Here is a 19,596-nt window from a genome sequence, read left to right on the forward strand (position 1 = left end):
GTTCTTTGTATCGAGTTTGGAATGTTCTGTCTGTCTGTCTGTCCAATGCAGAAACTGTCGCAACTATTGCATGTGAGTTTATATACGCCTGTGTGGTTGTATTTATTTGTTTGTGTTGTTTGTGTGTTGAGATGTCTTTGTAGTGTGTTTTCTGTTCTGTTTGTTATGTTGTATTTCTGTTTTCTGAATGAGGATGCGATCTTGTGTGTGTTTTTGTTTTCGTATCTTAGTGTGATGTATTTCTTGTGTTCTTGTGTTTGTGTTGTGTTTTGTGTTTTTTTTTTGTTTGTTGAGTTTTTGTTTTGTCTTCCTTATGATATTGTCTATTATGTTTGGGTTGTAACGATTTTCTTGTGCTATGTATTTGATTGTGTTCACTTCTTCATTGTAGTGTTGTAGGCTCATGGATATATCGAGTAATCTGTGTACCATTGTCCTGAATGCAGCATGTTTGTGTTGTGTGGGGTGATTAGATGTGTCGTGAAGTGTGTGATGGTGGTGGTTGGTTTTCTGTATATTTTGAAGATGTGTTTGTTGTCAATTTTTGTTATGGTGATGTGTAGGAAATTCATGGAGTTATTGTTTTCGATTTCCAGTGTGTATTGGAGTTATGGGTGTATTTTTTTATGTATTGGTGTAGTTTGTGTATTTGTCGTTTGTTTCCTTTGTATAGTATGAGTATGTGTGAAGAAGCACCGAAACAGCTGTAAACCGCACATGCTTACACAATTAACACGAGTAAGTTTGCCATTTAATCAATTATTTATATTCAAGTGTTAAAAGTAGTGTACTAAAGATTCAACATGGATATTATGTAATTCTGCATGTAAAGTAATACATGGTAACGTCCATCAATATTCCTATGTAAGGACATTATGTAATTCTGTAGATAAGGTAATTCATGGTGACGTCCATCAATATTCCTATGTAAGGGCATTATGTAATTCTGTAGATAAGGTAATTCATGGTGACGTCCATCAATATTCCTTTGTAAGGTCATTATGTAATTCTGTAGATAAGGTAATTCATGGTGACGTCCATCAATATTCCTATGAAAGGGCATTATGTAATTCTGTAGATAAGGTAATTCATGGTGACGTCCATCAATATTCCTTTGTAAGGTCATTATGTAATTCTGCAGATAAGATAATTCATTTGAATAACATTTTTACCTTTATTTTCTCCCGCAACACAAAATAAGGGAAACACCAGATATCTTATTCTCTTACATCTCAGTTAGGCCTCGTAATTAGTGTATATTAGAGCTACCTTTATTAAAGTTAGTGATTCTACTGAGAAAGCGTCCCAAGTGCTTAGAGGAAAACTAATGCTATTTGCACTCTTTATCTCAGAATTCGTGAGCCCATTGGGTCTTCTAAGATAAGGACGTGTAAATTATTAAACTCTTGTATCATTTGCGTCCAAAATACTGATATAACACACATTGCTACAATATTAAATTTTTTTTGTTTAAATTTATGATCCCTATAGGCTGTTGGATACTGACATTACTTCCAAATGGGATATTTGCAATGTCTCTACACTAAAATCTATGAAGGTTTTGATATCCACACGTGTGAATAATTGTTGCGTGTCGGGATTTATATTTTTGCAGTATGTAGAATTTCTGGACCAACAACCTATTTATACATATATTTATATGAATCACTGGCAAATACCAGTAGCACTGTAGTTGGATTCGAAGTAACCAAATTTCCACGCATTTTCATATATGCGCATCTTTATTTTCGTCTGAAATCGCTAAATTTGCAACCATTCTGAAACTAATACAATCAAGAACTGTGTAAACCATGCTACCCCATAACCGAACAGATCTGGTGCAAATCCTTAACTAAATCATAGCAGTGTTGTTCCTCCAGTTTCGGTCTGTCTAAGGCGCCATTCACAGAAAGGTAATTTTCAAACGATCCAATTCGCATTTTTCAAGTGAATTGTTTTTAGTCACCTTAAGAGTGAATTGCCGTGAAACAAAATTCTGTGACGGATATATTAGTCGGGCTGTGTTTCCGAGAAAAGAGTTTGTGCCTTTATCACAGACATGTTTGCAGTAGAGGAGGAATATTGTTGAGTATGTGGATGACGTGAATATGTTAGGAGAAAAACCACAAACGATTAGGGAAAACACGGGAATTTTACTGGAAGCAAGTAAAGAGATAGGTTTGGAAGTAAATCCCGAAAAGACAAAGTATATAATTATGTCTCGGGACCAGAATATTGTACGAAATTGAAGTATAAGGGTTGGAAATTTATCTTTTCAAGAGGTGGAGAAGTTCAAATATCTTGGAGCAACATTAAGAAATATAAATGATACTCGGGAGGAAATTAAACACAGAATAAATATGGGAAATGCCTGTTATTATTCGGTTGAGAAGCTCTTATCTTCCAGTCTGCTGTCCAAAAATCTGAAAGTTAGAATTTATATAACAGTTATATTACCGGTTGTTCTTTATGGCTGTGAAACTTGGACTCTCACTTTGAGAGAGGAACATAGGTTAAGGGTGTTTGAGAATAAGGTGCTTAGGAAAATATTTGGGGCTAAGAGGGATGAAGTTACAGGAGAATGGAGAAAGTTGCACAGCACAGAACTGCACGCGTTGTATTCTTCACCTGACATAATTAGGAACGTTAAATCCAGACGTTTGAGAAGGGCAGGGCATGTAGCACGTATGGGCGAATCCAGAAATGCATTTAGAGTGTTAGTTGGGAGGCCGCACAGTGTGTAATTTCAAGCAGCTAGCCGGCCAAAAATCAAATTTCTCACCTTATCTTTAATGCTAAATTCTTATATAGACGTGTTTATAACACTCCAATGTATAATATCCAAGTGTAGACAGATGCTTACATCTGTTAGGGGACCCTCACAACAGAGCGGAAGTTGCATATCTCCGATAAGATCATTTACACTGCAGAGGCAGGCGCGAATTATGTGTTTGGATTTTGCAAAGTGGTTAAGTTAATACAGTATTTTTTCTAATAGAGAATATGGATATATTATAAGACAGTATGTACTTACATATAAGCTGATTTTCGTGACAAAAATTATCATATTGTCTAGAAGAGTTTGAGTTTTACCTTATTATAAATTTCGAGTTGACTTTTAAAAGGTGTAGCCCTCTATCACCTACATAAAATTTTGTAGAGATATTCATTATACTTTTCTGAATACGAGGTCGTGATTTTTTTCTGAAAACAGGTGCAGACAGATTAGCTATTAATTATTTTTAGTCACCATGCGCTCCGTAATCCGGAGAGCTGTTTTCCAAATGTGGAACAAGAGCGAGAGAAAAGTGAAATTCTCAAATATAATTGAACATTTTGGTCTCAAAGATTACTCTGAAGACATTTTACAGTCAATAAAAAATGAATTAAATTTTTATGCTCGAAAATTCGATTGCGGTGGGAAAAATACAGCAGAAATGAGAAATATGTCTTAAAATATAATGCGCTATGTTTCAACCAAGATGCAAAGTCTGAAAATAAAATATATAATACTTTGCCATCTACTACAAAACAATTCCAATTTGATTCTGCCGGTACAAGCATTCGAGGACGTCCACGTAAACTTTTCGGAGACTGAGCGAAAGATCAAAATGGAAAAAAAAACCTAGTCCACATTTTAAAGAAAGATCGCCAGAAGAAAAGCTTTCTGTTGCCCATATGAATTTCAGAACTTCTAGCAAAAGAGATGCGGCCAATATTGTAGGAGAGCTTTCACTTGCATTACTTCAGCATGCGAGAAAATGGAAAAAAAAAAAATCGTAAAAATTGATTTTGCAGGAACGACCAACAATTGTCACCTAATAAGGATCTCGCTTTGATTACTGATCTACAGTTGACCTCAAATCAATATAAAGAATTAAGGGAAATACAAAATCTTGTAACAGTTAATTTAGATCCACCATTTTACTTATTGCGAAACATTGAAGATAGGATAGGTTTAGGCATGTTGACATGACATGTTGTTGACATGATAAAACAAAGCAGTCACAATAAAAATAATCCAATAGCGCAAGAATATTTTTCAGGGAGTTTTCCACTTTCGCATATATTACGGGAATAGATGGAAATCTAATAAGTCGTTTACACATAATATATCAGAAACCTTTTTCTTCCAGTTTTGCAATACTGATGAATGGGCGCTTGACATGTATCGAAGGGAGACAAGGGAATTATATTTATTCTTGCACAAATAGTATTATATGCCTGCAATCCTTCACAAACTCTTGGTTCATGGGCAGAAGGTCACAGGACACTATTATACTTATTGGCAAATTATCTGAGGAAGCCCAGGAAACGAGGAACAAATACTATATTAGACTTTTCGGAGAAGTCTTCACAAGAAAAACATCAAGAATGACACAAATACCGATCTTTTACTCAGGCTACTTATTTCTTTGGACCCTTACATCACCAGCTTAAAGAAATTAAGAAGAGGAAATCGCGGTCGATTTCAATAGTAGTGCTGCAGTTGTCTCCGAGCCTCCATTAGTCGGTGCTGCCAAAGAAGAGACTAGCAGCGAGGATACAGATTCTTATGGGGATGCATCTGACGTCCGAACGAGTAAGATATGTAGCAATATTCCTTCGCCTTACGCTTTCAATTTTAAGTGCATCCCACATTATGAACATTAATTCCACATTATGAACATTCATTTATTTTTTTCAATCGAATCGAATTTTTTTTACAATATTACTATTTTTATTTTCATCAAAAATAGTTGCTATTTTCATTTTCATTATTAAAAACTTATCCCCTTCAATAATTGAAGGTACATACTAAATTTTATGAAAATTAAGCGATTAGTTTTCGAGAAATGATTTTTGGCTGGCTAGACTCGCTAAATTACACACTGTGGGCCGGAGGGAAAAAGACCTTTACGGAGACCGAGACGTAGATGGGAGGATAATATCAAAATGTATTTGAGGGAGGTAGGATATGATGATAGAGAATGGATTTATCTTGCTCGGGATAGGGACCAATGGCGGGCTTATGTGAGGTCGGCTATGAACCTCCGGGTTCCTTAAAAGCCAGAAAATAAGTAAGTACATACAGTATCTGTTTGTCACTCCTGTTATCTTGCGATCTCGGGAACGCATCTTTTTTTATTTATTTATTTTTTTTTTGCCAGGTGACTCCTGCCCAAAGATATTCGTTTCCTTCTAAATAAAAAACAAAAGAATAATCTCGAAAACTAGAAGTAAATTCTAAATCATATTGCTTTAAAAATTACAACATTTCTGCCATAGATAAGTGTTAAAAATAAAATTTGTGTACTTGAAAAATAGTCCCAAAGTTTACTTCCACAGTGGATATAAGGGAAGTTTAACTCTTCATTCATGAGTAAACATTCATGGAAGTTATTTATAGCATTGTTACGAATACTCCGCGAAATATTAAAGCTTTCCATGTTGTTAGTAAATTATCTTCCCGTTTGAAATATCATCTTATTTCCAGAAAAGCATGTATAAATTAGTTGAAGTGGGGCTGTGACTGGACATCTTATGTCCTTTGTACTGTGTTGTGGCATACAGGGAAGACTATTGAGTGAAATTAACTTGCTGTGCATTCTGATAAACCGAAATTGCTAGTGCAATGCAAATGCCCATTGTAGAGTATGCCTTGTGCTTAGGATGACTGGCCATGAAATGAGTAGGCCCTGTTTCCAATCCTGATTTGCACAGGTTACCTCGTTGAGAGGTATTCCTGAGTTACCTCTCAACCAATTAGAGAAAATTCTGCGCAACTTTCGACCTTGCACCCTGGACACATTTCGCTGGATTACGACCTCCATTGAACTCAGACGGTAGTTTAAACATTGCAGTTGATAAAGCCTTGTAAAATAGAACATAGAGATGCAATGTTACAAGATAATGTTATAAAAGAAATGTTGTGCATATTATCTCTCTATAGACTATTGCATCTAATTCCAATTGCCAGTTTCGTCCTTCGTACTAGTAACTCATGTTGAAATAATTTTGTACCTAGTCTATAAAAGAGTACCTTACGTACTGTAAATTCAGTCTTCACTTCTGCTCGACCCGCACAGATAAAACTACTCAGACATGCTACTTACTGTCTGCAGCATCATAGAAATCACGTGACAGTTAATTACTTAACGAGGCCCTTTTATTTAATTTATTTTAAACAGTTGTATAATATTACGTAAACGTCCAGTTCCTCACAGAAATTAATTTCAGAAAAGAGCTAAGACAGCCCTGTTTTTACAGAGGGGCGAACAGAAGCAGGTGGAGGAAATAGGAATGCGATGTAGGCAAACGGACAGTACCTGTGCGAAAATATGATTCAATATTGAAAGCTCTTTCGTCATTGGAAAACGCGAACATATTTATGGAACGTACTATACTCATTAACTCAGTGCTATTTACTATATGCGGTCTTGGATCTGTGTGTAGAGGACAGTTGGAACTTCATTAGTAGAAGGGTGGGAGTGAAGTACATTAAAAAACTCTGGTGCAATAAAAATTGAAGTAAAAATAAAATGATGTCCCTGTACATGTAATGCTCAAGCATAATGTATGTTGATCTCAACACATTGATTTTAGTACAGATATAAATTTTTATATTCATTTCAGCATTCTGGTTAATGTTGGGAGGAGTGTGTCACAAGAGGATGCAGGCATTGATCGTGAAGAAGACAAATTGACACAGAGTAGTAGCCGCAAACCAGACGGACCAAACATTACAGATAATTGTATCAACCAGGTTTTTGGAACACCGCAATCTCTGAAACTTAATTTTCATACAGACACAATGAGAAAGCCATTGAAATGCGATGTCTGTGGAAAGTGTTTCAGAAGCTCTTGCGATTTGAACGGACATTCTCTCGTTCACAAAGACGAAAGGACATTCAAGTGCGAAGAATGTGGAAAATGTTTTCCACACTACCAACACTTAAAGAAACATCTACGCATTCACAGTGCCGTAAGGCCATTCAAATGCGAGGTATGTGGTAAGTGTTTCACAGGATCGTATAATTTAAATAGACATCGCCACTTTCACACAGGGGAAAGGCCATTGAAATGCGTGGTGTGTGGAAAGGGTTTCTCAGAAATGGCAACTTTAAAGACACATGTACGTATTCACACAGGCGAAAGGCCATTTAAATGCGTCGTGTGTGGGAAGTGTTTTGTAGCATCGTCAAATTTAATTGAACATTTACGCATTCACACGGGCGAAAAGCCATTCAAATGCGAGTTGTGTGATAAGTGTTTCTCAGTATTGGGTAACTTACAGAAACATGTACTCATTCACACAAACGAAAAACCATTCAAATGCGATGAATGTGGAAAATGTTTCTCACAATCGTCAGCATTAAGGAGACATAATCGTGTTCACACTGGCGAAAGGCCATTCAAATGCGATGTATGTGGAAAGTGTTTCTCACAATCGTCAGCGTTAAAAACACATGTTCGTATTCACACTGGCGAAAAGCCATTCAAATGCGAGCTGTGTGGTAAGTGTTTCTCAGAATTGGGAGTGTTAAACAGACATGCTCTCATTCACACACGCTAAAGGAATTCAAAATGTGAATCTTATAGAACCTATTTTTCACAAGCGGAACATCTCTGGAATCTCATCCGCCTACACTGATATGATATAGCATTTGAATGAGGAGTCTGTGGATAAAGTTTTCCGGGATCGAGAAGTCTAAGAAATATGACTTTCTTCCCACAGTCAAAATGACTTTCAAATTTGTTATCGGCTGAATATGCTTTACATATAAGTACGAGCTAAAAGTCTTATGCGTTTGCACGTATGTCAGCTTTAATATGTGTAAATTTCTGCTGAAAATTAGGATTTTAATACAGAAATACAGTGAGGGGTTTTAGTTAGGGACAGCTGATTGGAGCTACTTATTTTGGAACTGAAGTATCTTGAACCGTAGTTAGGTTCTCTGTACATAAGTTTAGTATTATTTATATATTGCTTGGGACGTGCATAGGTCTGATCTTAGCTATTTCTATTCTGATATTTTCTTTTAAATGAAGTACAAGGTAGCACAGGAAGAATATTAGGATATAAACAGACCATCATATTCTAAGTAGTACAGAAAGTTATGGAACAACGTGAAAACATAGTTAAAGGTGTACTATTTAGTCATTAGAGACAACAGTTACTGTTTCTTGAATATGAGAATGGGTAAATGACCGCCATTACACTGTACGCATTCTTCCAAGCAGCGAAAGAAAGCCTGCATCACACGATGTAGCACGTCCAGGGGGATTTCCTGCACAGCGTTTCGTATTCAGTCTTTACGTTTTCCCAATATTTGAAGGCGTGTAGCAAAGACAATCTTCAGATATGCCCATAAGAAGAAGTCAGGGACAGTGAAATCTGGCGACTTTGCTGGCCAGTTGAAGTCTCCACATCAGTAACTTATTCGCCCTCGAAACACAGGCCACAAGATAGCCATGGATTGTCAAGCTATATGAGCTGTTGCTTCGTTCTATTGGAACCATACCTGAGGTAGGATGAGGGTTGGTGAATGCTGGTAGAAGAACGGCTTTAACCATATTCACATAGCGCTCACTAGAAACTGTAACAGCATGGTCACTGTGGTCCCCAAGAAATAAGGCCTATGATGCCAATGAAGTGACTGTCACACGATCACTTTGGAGGCGTTTGTCATACAGCACATGTGGGTCACCTGGCGCATAGTACCGGAAATTTTGTTTGTTCACATCCCCTCTTTTTTGTACATGGGCCTCATCAGATGTCACTAAGTTCAAGATCTTCTGTTCGGCTGCTAAATGACGAAGGAAGTCCATGGCAAACGCTCTTTGGTGAAGTTTGTCATGTTCGTTCAGTTGTTGCACAAGCTGTATTTTGAGTGGAAGTGTAGATTAGCATGGATGATAGGCTGCAGGGAACGAGGCGACATTCCTAGCACTAAGGCATGCATGCATACATGATAGTGAAGCTTCAGGGACTTCAGATGTGTGCTTGACGGGCTTCCTCCACTCACGCAGTGGTCCGTTGTGATCTTGGGCGTCTAGGCTTTTCATGTTAAGGTTAGATGCAGTGTTACGAAATTGGTTCACCGACCGCATGTTTGTTCGGTGATCTTGAACTTTATCGTAACGTCTCAGTCTGAAATCGCGACGAAAGATTGTTTGAACTGTAATGGGAGACTTGTTATTTGTTAAATTTACAGCGAAATTTTGGTGCTCTGCAGTCCATACAGCCATACCTGCAAATGATAGACCTTTCCCCACTTCATCCCATACGTGGCACACTCTTAGAATGTTCCCTCATGTCAACAAATGCACGTGGGCGCAATTGTACACCAGTGTGCAATTAGAAAACTAATCCCTCCTTATAAATGGTTTTTTGTTTTTAAAAATTATTTTGCAATATTCCGGTTTACAAGTATTAAACGAAATCTTATCTCTCAATTTATACTACAATATATACAATTATTTTCATTGAAATAAAAAGTAAATCGCTTTAATACAAAACACGGAAAAGTTGTACACTGCGGTCAGATCCAGTATGCATTAATATGTAGTAGGATTAACCCACAGATATAGAGAACTTAGATCGACAGTGAGGTCCCGAGCTCTGAAGCCTGGGCTTGCGGCCAGCTGCCATCTTAGGATACAACTTGCATGGAATTTACATGCATTGTCACTGTCAAGTCTTGTGAAACGTCATATCTATACTAATAATAAATCTGTAGACGAAATTTTTCTGGTAATTTTCGATTTTCCAAAAATAATTGGTCCTAACATATATAATTAACCACCCTGAAACCGAAAATCGCTTTTTCGAAATTTCTGTTTGTGTGTCTGTCCGGATGTTTGTTACCTTTTCACGCGATAATGGCTGAACGGATTTCGATGAAGATTGGAATATAAATTAAGTTCGTTGTAACTAAGATTTTATGCAATATGACATTCAAAATACATTATTTCAAAGGGGGGTTATAAGGGGGCCTGAATTAAATAATTCGAAATATCTCGCTTATTATTGATTTTTGTGGAAAATGTTACATAACAAACGTTTATTTAAAAACCATTTCCGATAAGTTTTGTTCTTTGAAAAATGTTGATAGGACTGATATTTAATGAGATAAATGAGTTTAAAAATTAAAATAACTGCCATCTAAGGCCATGTAATGAAATAAAAAACAAATGACTTCGTCTATAAGGGGCCTTGGACAACAACAATCGAAAGCTATGAAAGATAGCTTACAGAGAATGTTTCTAGATAATGTTTCTGTGTTTGTATGAAGTAATATCGGAAGCTAAATTAACCGATTTATATAAATAATTATTATTTCACCGTTGGAAAGTTTAGTTTCTCTAGATGGACATAATGCTATAATGTTATTACAGTAACTACTGAGTGAATTGAGGACAGGGAAGATTAAAATAGCTTCTTATGCACAGAAAACTTGATAGGCAATTCTGTATATTCGTTTCCCGTATTTCTTAAAATAATGTTTATGTACACATTCATTTAAATCACAGAGAATTAACGAACAACAAGAGTGTATTGTTTTAGTACGCAGTTATAGTATGTTAGCTTAGCATTCCTTTATTATATAATCCAAATTTTAACTATGCTCAATTGAAACGTGTTAAAATACATAAAATGCATTAGCATTAAATGCAATGCAAAAAAATTGGGTAATGAGCCAAGCAGATTATGTTGCGCTATTGTAAAAGTTGTTCCTCCCGAGATTCAAGAGCCTCCATAACAAATTAAAAACTTACATATCGGAGTACATCCGTTATCAACACACTTTTTATATATTATAGTATAATAATATAATATAACATAATATAATAATATATAATATACAGTGGCGGCTCCTGCATATTTCTTAAGAGTAGGAAAGAAGTTAACAGCACGAAATGACACCTTCTTGAATGAAACATGCTACAAATTAGACTACATGCATATATGTAAGACCAGATAGTGTTGGAGTTGGCCTTGCCTTCTGTATAGTAATAATCCATTCTTGTAAACAGAGTTTCCTAAATTGTCCAAAATATATTATGTTTTCACTTCCGTTCATTGTTGAATAATTGCGCAAATTAACAATTACAAGGAAATTCACAACCTCGCAGCATTTTTCGAGCACACTACAGCATCACACGTGTTGGAAGAGACTAGCTACTAACTCGTAACCGGAACCGTTTTACGGAAATGGGAATGGGAAATAATCTGAGGAAAGCGAGAACACTGCACCCACCCACGTGGTCTCTTTTGCCACATGTACATTTTACAAGTTCAGTATCACATGCTTTTGAAGAATGTCAGTTCTACCATTATTGTTCAAAGCTGCCGTGGCCGATTAATTTTTTATGTTAAAAATGATGTAGTTTGGAGTACCTACTTTCAGTTTCAAATATATGTGTACAAAACTGACAACTTGGTTGTTGCCCTGTCTAGTAAACAATGAATAGAAGTGAATTTCATGAGCCAACTACGTAGAACTACTTCCTCTTTGTTTTACATAAACCCGACTTTAACTTTCAAATATCCACGAAAGTTTCAATAGTAGCCTATATAAAGTGCAATGAATAATATTTTTTATTTATAATAAAAAAAATTTACATTGTGTCTTTCATAGCGTTAGTACGTTAAAACTGTTTTTGTTGTGTCTCCTCCTAGATGTGTTTTAGTCCGGTTGAATGCAACATCGTTAGATGGCAGCAATAGCAAGCTTGCTGAACGACCAGTCGGATTCTATTTCCCGCCCATGACCGATTCAGAGGAGGATTTCCTCTCTCGCAGTTCATTCTGCTTCTTTCTCTTGCCACTAGTGCGCTGTTGTCTATGTGTGTTAACTGCAGTAGAGGAGGAATGGAGTGCCTTTCCTCCACACAGACAATCTCGCATCTTTCTCACAGTTTTCTACAGCACATGAGCGCGCGTCGTTTAAAACTCGATCAACCAAGTTTTTCTGATAGCTGTGAACTTAAAAATGATCGAATCTTCCTCGAATTTCAAGGCACATATTTTATTTGGTATTTACTTTCAAAAGAAGAAAATGTGAGTAGGACGTTCTTCCCTTCCCTTCCCCGAGGAACCGCCACTGATAATATAATATAATTTAATTTATTTGAAGGGTTCAGGACCATAGTGGGCCAAGCGCCATTTACTGAATACGTAGAAAACAAGGGTTAAAATTAAGTTATTACCATAATTCAATGGAAACATATAGCAAGTAAAATAAAGCATACACATTAAATCTGAATTATTTCAATGTTCATTAAACTATGGTTGCATGTAATAAAAATTAAGAAACATGTTAAAGGAATTACACCAAATGAGTGCTCTCTGGACCAAAATGATCGCATTTTAATTATTTGAATACAATTTAAATGAAGTAACGTATTAAACGATTTATCCTTCTATCAAACACGAATGTTCCCTGCTTTAATTATGTAATTACTTTATATTTATTTCTAACGGGTGCAGCGGAGTGCACGGGTACAGCTAGTTCATAATAATGCTTTATAGCAACCCAGTAACTTGGCGTACCTATTGCATCATGCACAAAAAGAAGCATCAGTTCTACATTTCATCCTCGCAATTTATTTTTACAGTATACCACTATGCTACCAAATGAAAAGATTTTCTATTAGACTTTCAACATATCTGAACTTCCGGTCCGAAATAAAATTTCTTTGTAGGCCTACGTACACACGAACATTTCTCTGAAAATTAAAATAATAATAATATTAATCATCTTCCTATATTACGCCTGTATAATCAATGGCTGATAGCAATAACAAATTGAAGTGGAGTCCCAGCATGTGTAGAGTAATAACTGCCTGTACTTATAATATGTTAAAGCTGCAATTACAATGTACAAAAAGGGAATACAAAGTAGAATCAGGAAGGTAATATAAGACAATGAAGATATTTATTAAATCTACATAACATAATTTATAAGTAACACTATTACACAGTAAATTACTGCACATCACAAAACTTTGGTAACAAATTCTATACAAATGTTTGAATATTGTAGGCCTAATAGTCAGTTGTATAAAGGTATATTTGAATTAAGTTCCCTCACTGATGGCTAACATGGATTTTCAAGTAAGTAAACGAAATTAATTTCATGTACATGGACATCAAAGAAGTTTAGATTTAGAACATGATTCCTCAAATTATCAAAAATCCCTAAGTAATTTACTTGTGCTGCAACCTTGTTTAACTTCAGAATTTAATTTAGACCAGTGTGCATATTTTCCCTGAAATACATTTCTGTCAGTTTTCACAAAAAAACTATATTTTTGGATACAACAAAGAGCTATCCCTTGTTCTTATACCATATTAATGAATATTCATTATCAGCCTGTACTACTGGTCCTCTATACACTTCACACTTTAGTGTACTAATTAATTTCTTGACGACAGAGCCAGATACATATTCTACAATATTGTGAGACAACAGAGGAAGTGTTGTATGACAGGGAAAATAATCTTGATCATAGGTTTGGTTTAGTTTCTGCAGAAATCTGCATATACATGACATCACTTTCATGGAACATAACGTACTGTAAACTGGTTTTACTTTGAACACAGAGGAAATTTGAACATTTTTTTCAGAAAATCATATTTAAGTTTCTAGATGCTGCTCTTATTACAGATGGAGGTAAATTTGGTATGAGAATGATTTTATAATAATTTGCCTTCATCTATAACAAGTGCAGCATGTAGAAACCTAAATATGATTTTCTGAAAAAATGTTCAAAATTTCCTCTGTGTTTAAAGTAACCCCAGTTTACGGTAGTGTATGAGTAACATTGTCATAAATTACCACACGTCACAAAACATTGTTAACAGTTCCTTTACAAATGTTTGAATATTGCAAGTCTGTTGTATACAGATCTATGATCCAGTCTATTTGCATTAAGTTCCCTCACTGCATGGCTAACACGGATTTTCAAGTAAGTAGACGAAATTACTTTTAGCAGCTCATGTACATGGGTATCAAAGGGATTTAGATCTAGAACATGATTTCTCAAATTTTCAATAATCCCCAAGTCATTTACTTGTGCTGCAACCCTGTGAGGTATGTTTAACTTCATAAGAATTCAGAGCAGTGTGCATATTTTCCCTGAAATACATTTTTGTCAGTTTGCACGAAACATCTTTGGATGGAACATACCGTATTAATGAATACTCATTATCAGCCTGTACTACTGCTTCTCTACACACTTCACACTTTGGTACTAACTAATTTCTTGACAACAAAGCCAGATACATATTGTGCAATACTGTGAGACAACAGAGAAAGTGTTGTGTAAGAGGTAAAATAATCATGATCATTGCTTTGGTTTTGTGTCTGCACAGATCTACATATGACATCATTTTCATGGAACAGAGTGTTTTTCGCTTCATATGTACTGCGAACAAACAGCATTGTTATGCTATCTTGTGAAATACAATTTCCAGTTATCTCCTTTAAATCGAGAAAAATTCGTTCCGGCACCGGGAATCGAACTCGAGACCTCTCAGCTATGCGCACTGAGCACTCTTTCCAACTGAGCCATGCCGGGACATGATCCACTGTGCTGGTTGAACTCTTCTCATTGTAATGTTTACGGCCTACTGGCTCAGTTGGAAAGAGCGCTCAGCGCACGTAGCTGAGAAGTCCTGGGTTCGATTCCTGGTGCCGGAACGAATTTTTCTCGAGATAATACACATTGACTACTTCATAATAGTCGTGATAATATTCAATGAGGGTGGCGAGACCTCATATAATGAATATGTGATGTATTAAATGTTAGCAGTTGTCACAAACTGTTGTTGAATATGGCCATAAATATGCGCTCCTGCAGGTATAATAATAATAATAATAATAATAATAATAATAATAATAGTTTATTTTCCCTGGCAGAGTTAAGGCCATCAGGCCTTCTCTTCCACTCAACCAGTATCAAATCACATACAGAAAAATACATACCAGTATAGAAATATTAACTTAAAAATATTAATAAATATAATTAAGTAGAAAAGAGAAATTGAATACATACAGTATACACAAACAGTATTAACTTTAAAATAACAATAATACAAAAATATATATATAATAAAAACAAAGGGACTGAATAAGTAATCAAAAACAGGAAAATACATTCTAGTATACAAGTATTACCTTAAAAAAAGAAAGAATTAATGCATTTGAATATAATCTCACAACTAAAGGAATAGTAGAAATAGTATGATCAGCACAGCACATATTACATTGAGACAATGACAAGTACCTAGATATTAGTGTTAATGGAAAAATAAAGTAATGACTGTGTAAAATAATAATATTAATAATAATAATAATAATAATAAATAAAAATTATACCTAATAAAAACTAATTCTGTACATTTAAAATATTTCTAAACAACCTAATTTTAAACAGCTGAGGACTAAGCCTACACCTAACTACTACCCCTACTCACATGACTTACATATGTTTAAATGCAGGTAACAGGCCGTAAACATTACAATGAGAAGAGTTCAGCCGGCACCGTGGATCGTGTCCCGGCATGGCTCCGTTGGAAAGAGCGCTAGGCACATATAGCTGAGAGGTCCCGGGTTCGATTCCCGTTGCCGGAACGAATTTTTCTCGATTTAAAGGAGATAATACACATTGACTACTTCATAGTAGTCGTGATAATATTCAATGAGGATGGCGAGACCTCATATAATGAATATGTGATACAATTTCCAGTTTTCAAACATTTTATTTTATTTCTCGTTATCAGCTTCATGAATGCTGCTTTGAACTGTGAGCAAGTTGAATTGATATTCCAACCTTATCATCGTCGTGATAGCCCAAAAAACAACTCAATATGGTCCTGACTTAGTTTGTAAGTAAGAAGGTAGTTGAGTGAAGGTGTTCCTACATATATGTCGAAAATATACTGAACAGACAAAAGATACACCTTCAGACCAGTGAAACCAACCTTCCTATTACTCCCTACGATTTTTAACTGCATTGTTTGTCAGTGAACAAGGTATCAATGAAGGCGATGGCATCCCAAGTGAATGAGCGCCATTGGTTTTCATTTTCTTTTATCAGTTGGGCTTTAAAATTCTTTCCAAATTTACTGGAGGAATTGAGTAAATCAAATACCTTATCCATAAATCGGATAAACTTTACTGTTTCTTCACTACCCTCAAATTCCTCTGACCCCAGTATCATATTGCAAAATTCTAATGCATCAGAGACTGAATTACTTAGTGTCTGAACTGCAGGACGAACTCTCATTTTGTGTTTATGCCACAGCATATGTTTAGAGACTAGTTTATTTGCTATGCTGAAGCCTTCGGTACTTTGAAGATTGAAGAGTGACTTAATGTACGAGCATTTTATTTCACTCCCTCTAGTGAAAATAATAATTTTTTCTGCTAAACAATTGCATACCACCTTAATCATATGGTATGCATCTAACAGAACTGCAGTTAAAGTTCCAGCTTGTTTAGGATGAGAGAAAGTAGTTTTTAAACAACCATACTTGTACAAATCTGCACCTAAAGTCTGTGCCATGCATAAATTACTACTTGCTCCCTCAAATGTTACAGCAGCTACAGTTACATTAATGTCAGACAGTTTTTGAATACACTCTGAAATCAAACTCGCCCTTTCTCCACCTGACAGAGAGTCTATAAAAATAGCCACAAGGAATTTTCTAGCTATCATTTATGGCAGTACACATAAAAGCCATTCTGGCAGTGGATAATTTGTCACTGTTTATTTCTTTACCTAGATCCACATAACCTATAATCTTATTCCTTGTATATTCTATTTGTTCTTTCAGGCACATACCGGTACCATCATTGGAAAGACAGACAACTGGAATTACACCATTTCTCTCACTTTCTGCTACTTTCGTTTCAATAGCATTGAAGCTCTGTTTACACAAACCAGACTCACAATTAAATTCCATGTACGAAGAACGTATGGTTCTCGGACATAGCAATGCATTATTAAATTTAGAATGAATGAAATCGTATGCTTTAGGGGAAAAATAGTGTAATGTCAAAGCAAAAGATCGTAAGTTAGGATTATATGATACACCAGCTTACTTTTATGTGTATTAGCATTGTCAGATGCCTTCGCAGTGAAATAGCACAGATCCGAAGGAAGTGAATTCTTCAACATTTCTGCCGCATTATCACGAATTAATTGATTTTGCGCCCAGAGAATCTATTATTTCTCTATCACTAATAATCTTTGTATTTTCTCGCCGCACTTTCTGTTGCAGAATTTTAATTTTTTTCCTGGCACTACATAATTGTTCATTTATTTCATGTAACACTTCAACAACATTTCTTTTTCTAGGCGTCAATTATTCACCACTGTCACCAGTACATTCTAAATTTTCTGCACAACTTACATTGTTTGCTGGCTCTGAAACTTCCTTCACTTCTAGTTCAGTGTCTACTGGTATATCTCCTGTATTATTTCGAGAAGGTGGTTTGCGTGATGAAAGTGATTTTTTTTTTTTTTTTGCAAATAGGTTAGGAAGGGAATACTATTGGAATTGCTCCTTCCCTTAACATTCTTTTTTTGTCCTGTAAGATCCACAACTTCTGGGCGAAAATGTTGAGAACATACAACAGGTGCAGCAGTTGGTTGCCAGTTCTCTCTTCTTATGGCCCTGATCCATAATTCTCGCCTTTCTCCACATGTTGGAAATCTATCATTACGGCATTAAAGTCATTAAAAACATTAAGTAACATACAGCAATCATATTTTAAAGACATATATCACAAATAGGATATTACTTGTTGTATTATGGGGAAGGAAACAATAATCACCAAATTAGGAACAGGATTATTTGTTCATAAAAGAATAAAATCACCCGTAAGAAAGGTCGAATTTATCAGTGACAGGTTATCATATTTAGTACTTAAGGGTAGATAGTGCGACATCATAGTTATAAATGCTCACGCCCCTACAGAAGAGAAAAACGACCATATAAAGGATAGCTTCTATCAGGAATTGGAACATACTTTTGATCAGTTCCCTAGATATCACATGAAAATTTTATTGGGGGATTTCAACGCTAAAGTAGGACGGGAGGATATTTTTAGACCAACTATTGGAAAAGAGAGCCTACACGCAATTAGTAGTGACAATGGAGTTAGATTAGTCAACTTTGCCACATCGAAAAATTTAATTGTCAAAAGTACAACATTCCCCCATAAGGATATGCATAAATATACTTGGACTTCTCCAGATGGATTGACACACAACCAAAAAGATCACATCTTGATAGATAAACGGAGACATACTAGTAAGTAGATATTCGAACTTTCAGGGGTGCAGACTGTAATTCTGACCATTATTTGGTGATTGGAGAATTAAGAGAAAGATTATCAGTAGCCAAGCGAGTAGAGCAACAAGTTAATATTACTAAATTCAATATTTTGAGGAAGCTAAGCAAAATTATCAGGTCGAAATTTCGAATAGGTTTGCCTCTTTAGAAAGTTCCGACGAAGTTGAGAAAGAATTAGATGTTAATAGCGTGTGGGAAAATATCCGAGATAGTATCAAAATTGCAGCTGAGCAGAGCATAGGTTATTATGAAACTAAGAAAAAGAAACCGTGGTTTGATGAAGATTGTTGCATGGTAGTAGAAAGAAGGAAACTGGCAAAATTGAAATTATTACAGGATCCAGTTGAGGAGAAGAGAGATCATTATATCAATGAAAGACTGGAAGCAAGTCGTACACTTAGGAATAAAAAGAGAGGTTTATATAAGGGTATAAATGAATTTAAGAACGGCAATCAGCCAAGGGTAAACGTGATCAAGGATGAGAATGGTGACTTGCTTGCAGACTCTCCATCAATCCTAAACAGAGAGAAAAACTATTTTGCGCAACTACTAAATGTACATAGGCCAAATAGAAATGATCGGGACGAAATTGAAATACAAACTGCTGAGCCATTTATACCCGAACCCACGCTTTCAGAAGTCGAAATTGAGATAGAAAATCTGAAAAAGTACAAGTCCCCAGGTATCGATCAAATTCCAGCAGAATTAATACAAGAGGGTGGAAGTGCATTATATAGCGAAATTTATAAACTTGTACTTGCTATTTGGGAAAAGGAAATTGTACCAGAACAATGGAAGGAGTCCATAATTGTACCTATTTTTAAAAAGGGGGACAAAACCAACTGTGGTAACATTCGAAGAATATCACTTTTGTTGACGTCGTACAAAATTTTGTCCAATATTCTTTTGAGAAGATTAACTCCGTACGTAGATGAAATTATTGGGGATCATCAGTGCGGTTTTCGGCGTAATAGATCGACTATTGATCAGATTTTTTGTATTCGACAGATAATGGAGAAAAAATGGGAGTATAAGGGTACAGTACATCAGTTATTCATAGATTTAAAAAGGCATATGACTCGGTTAAGAGGGAAGTATTATATGATATTCTTATTGAATTTGGTATTCCCAAGAAACTAGTGCGATTAATTAAAATGTGTCTCGGTGAAACATACAGCAGAGTCCGTATAGGTCAGTTTCTATCTGATGCTTTTCCAATTCACTGCGGGCTAAAGCAGGGAGAT

General features: G+C 35.7%; 1 protein-coding gene across 1 annotated transcript in view; it reads left to right on the forward strand.

The window, feature by feature from the left end:
• Window positions 1–13,618, forward strand: part of LOC138693237 (zinc finger protein 723-like) — a 42,138-nt gene extending 28,520 nt beyond the window's left edge. The window contains exon 6 of the mRNA XM_069817048.1: window positions 6,616–13,618. Within this exon, the coding sequence (XP_069673149.1) occupies window positions 6,616–7,555 (940 nt within the window). The 3' untranslated portion in view covers window positions 7,556–13,618. The remainder of the gene's footprint in view (window positions 1–6,615) is intronic.
• The last annotated feature ends 5,978 nt before the right edge of the window (window positions 13,619–19,596 follow it).

Source organism: Periplaneta americana, chromosome 17 (assembly GCF_040183065.1).
Source record: "Periplaneta americana isolate PAMFEO1 chromosome 17, P.americana_PAMFEO1_priV1, whole genome shotgun sequence".
NCBI classification, from domain to species: Eukaryota; Metazoa; Arthropoda; class Insecta; order Blattodea; family Blattidae; genus Periplaneta; species Periplaneta americana.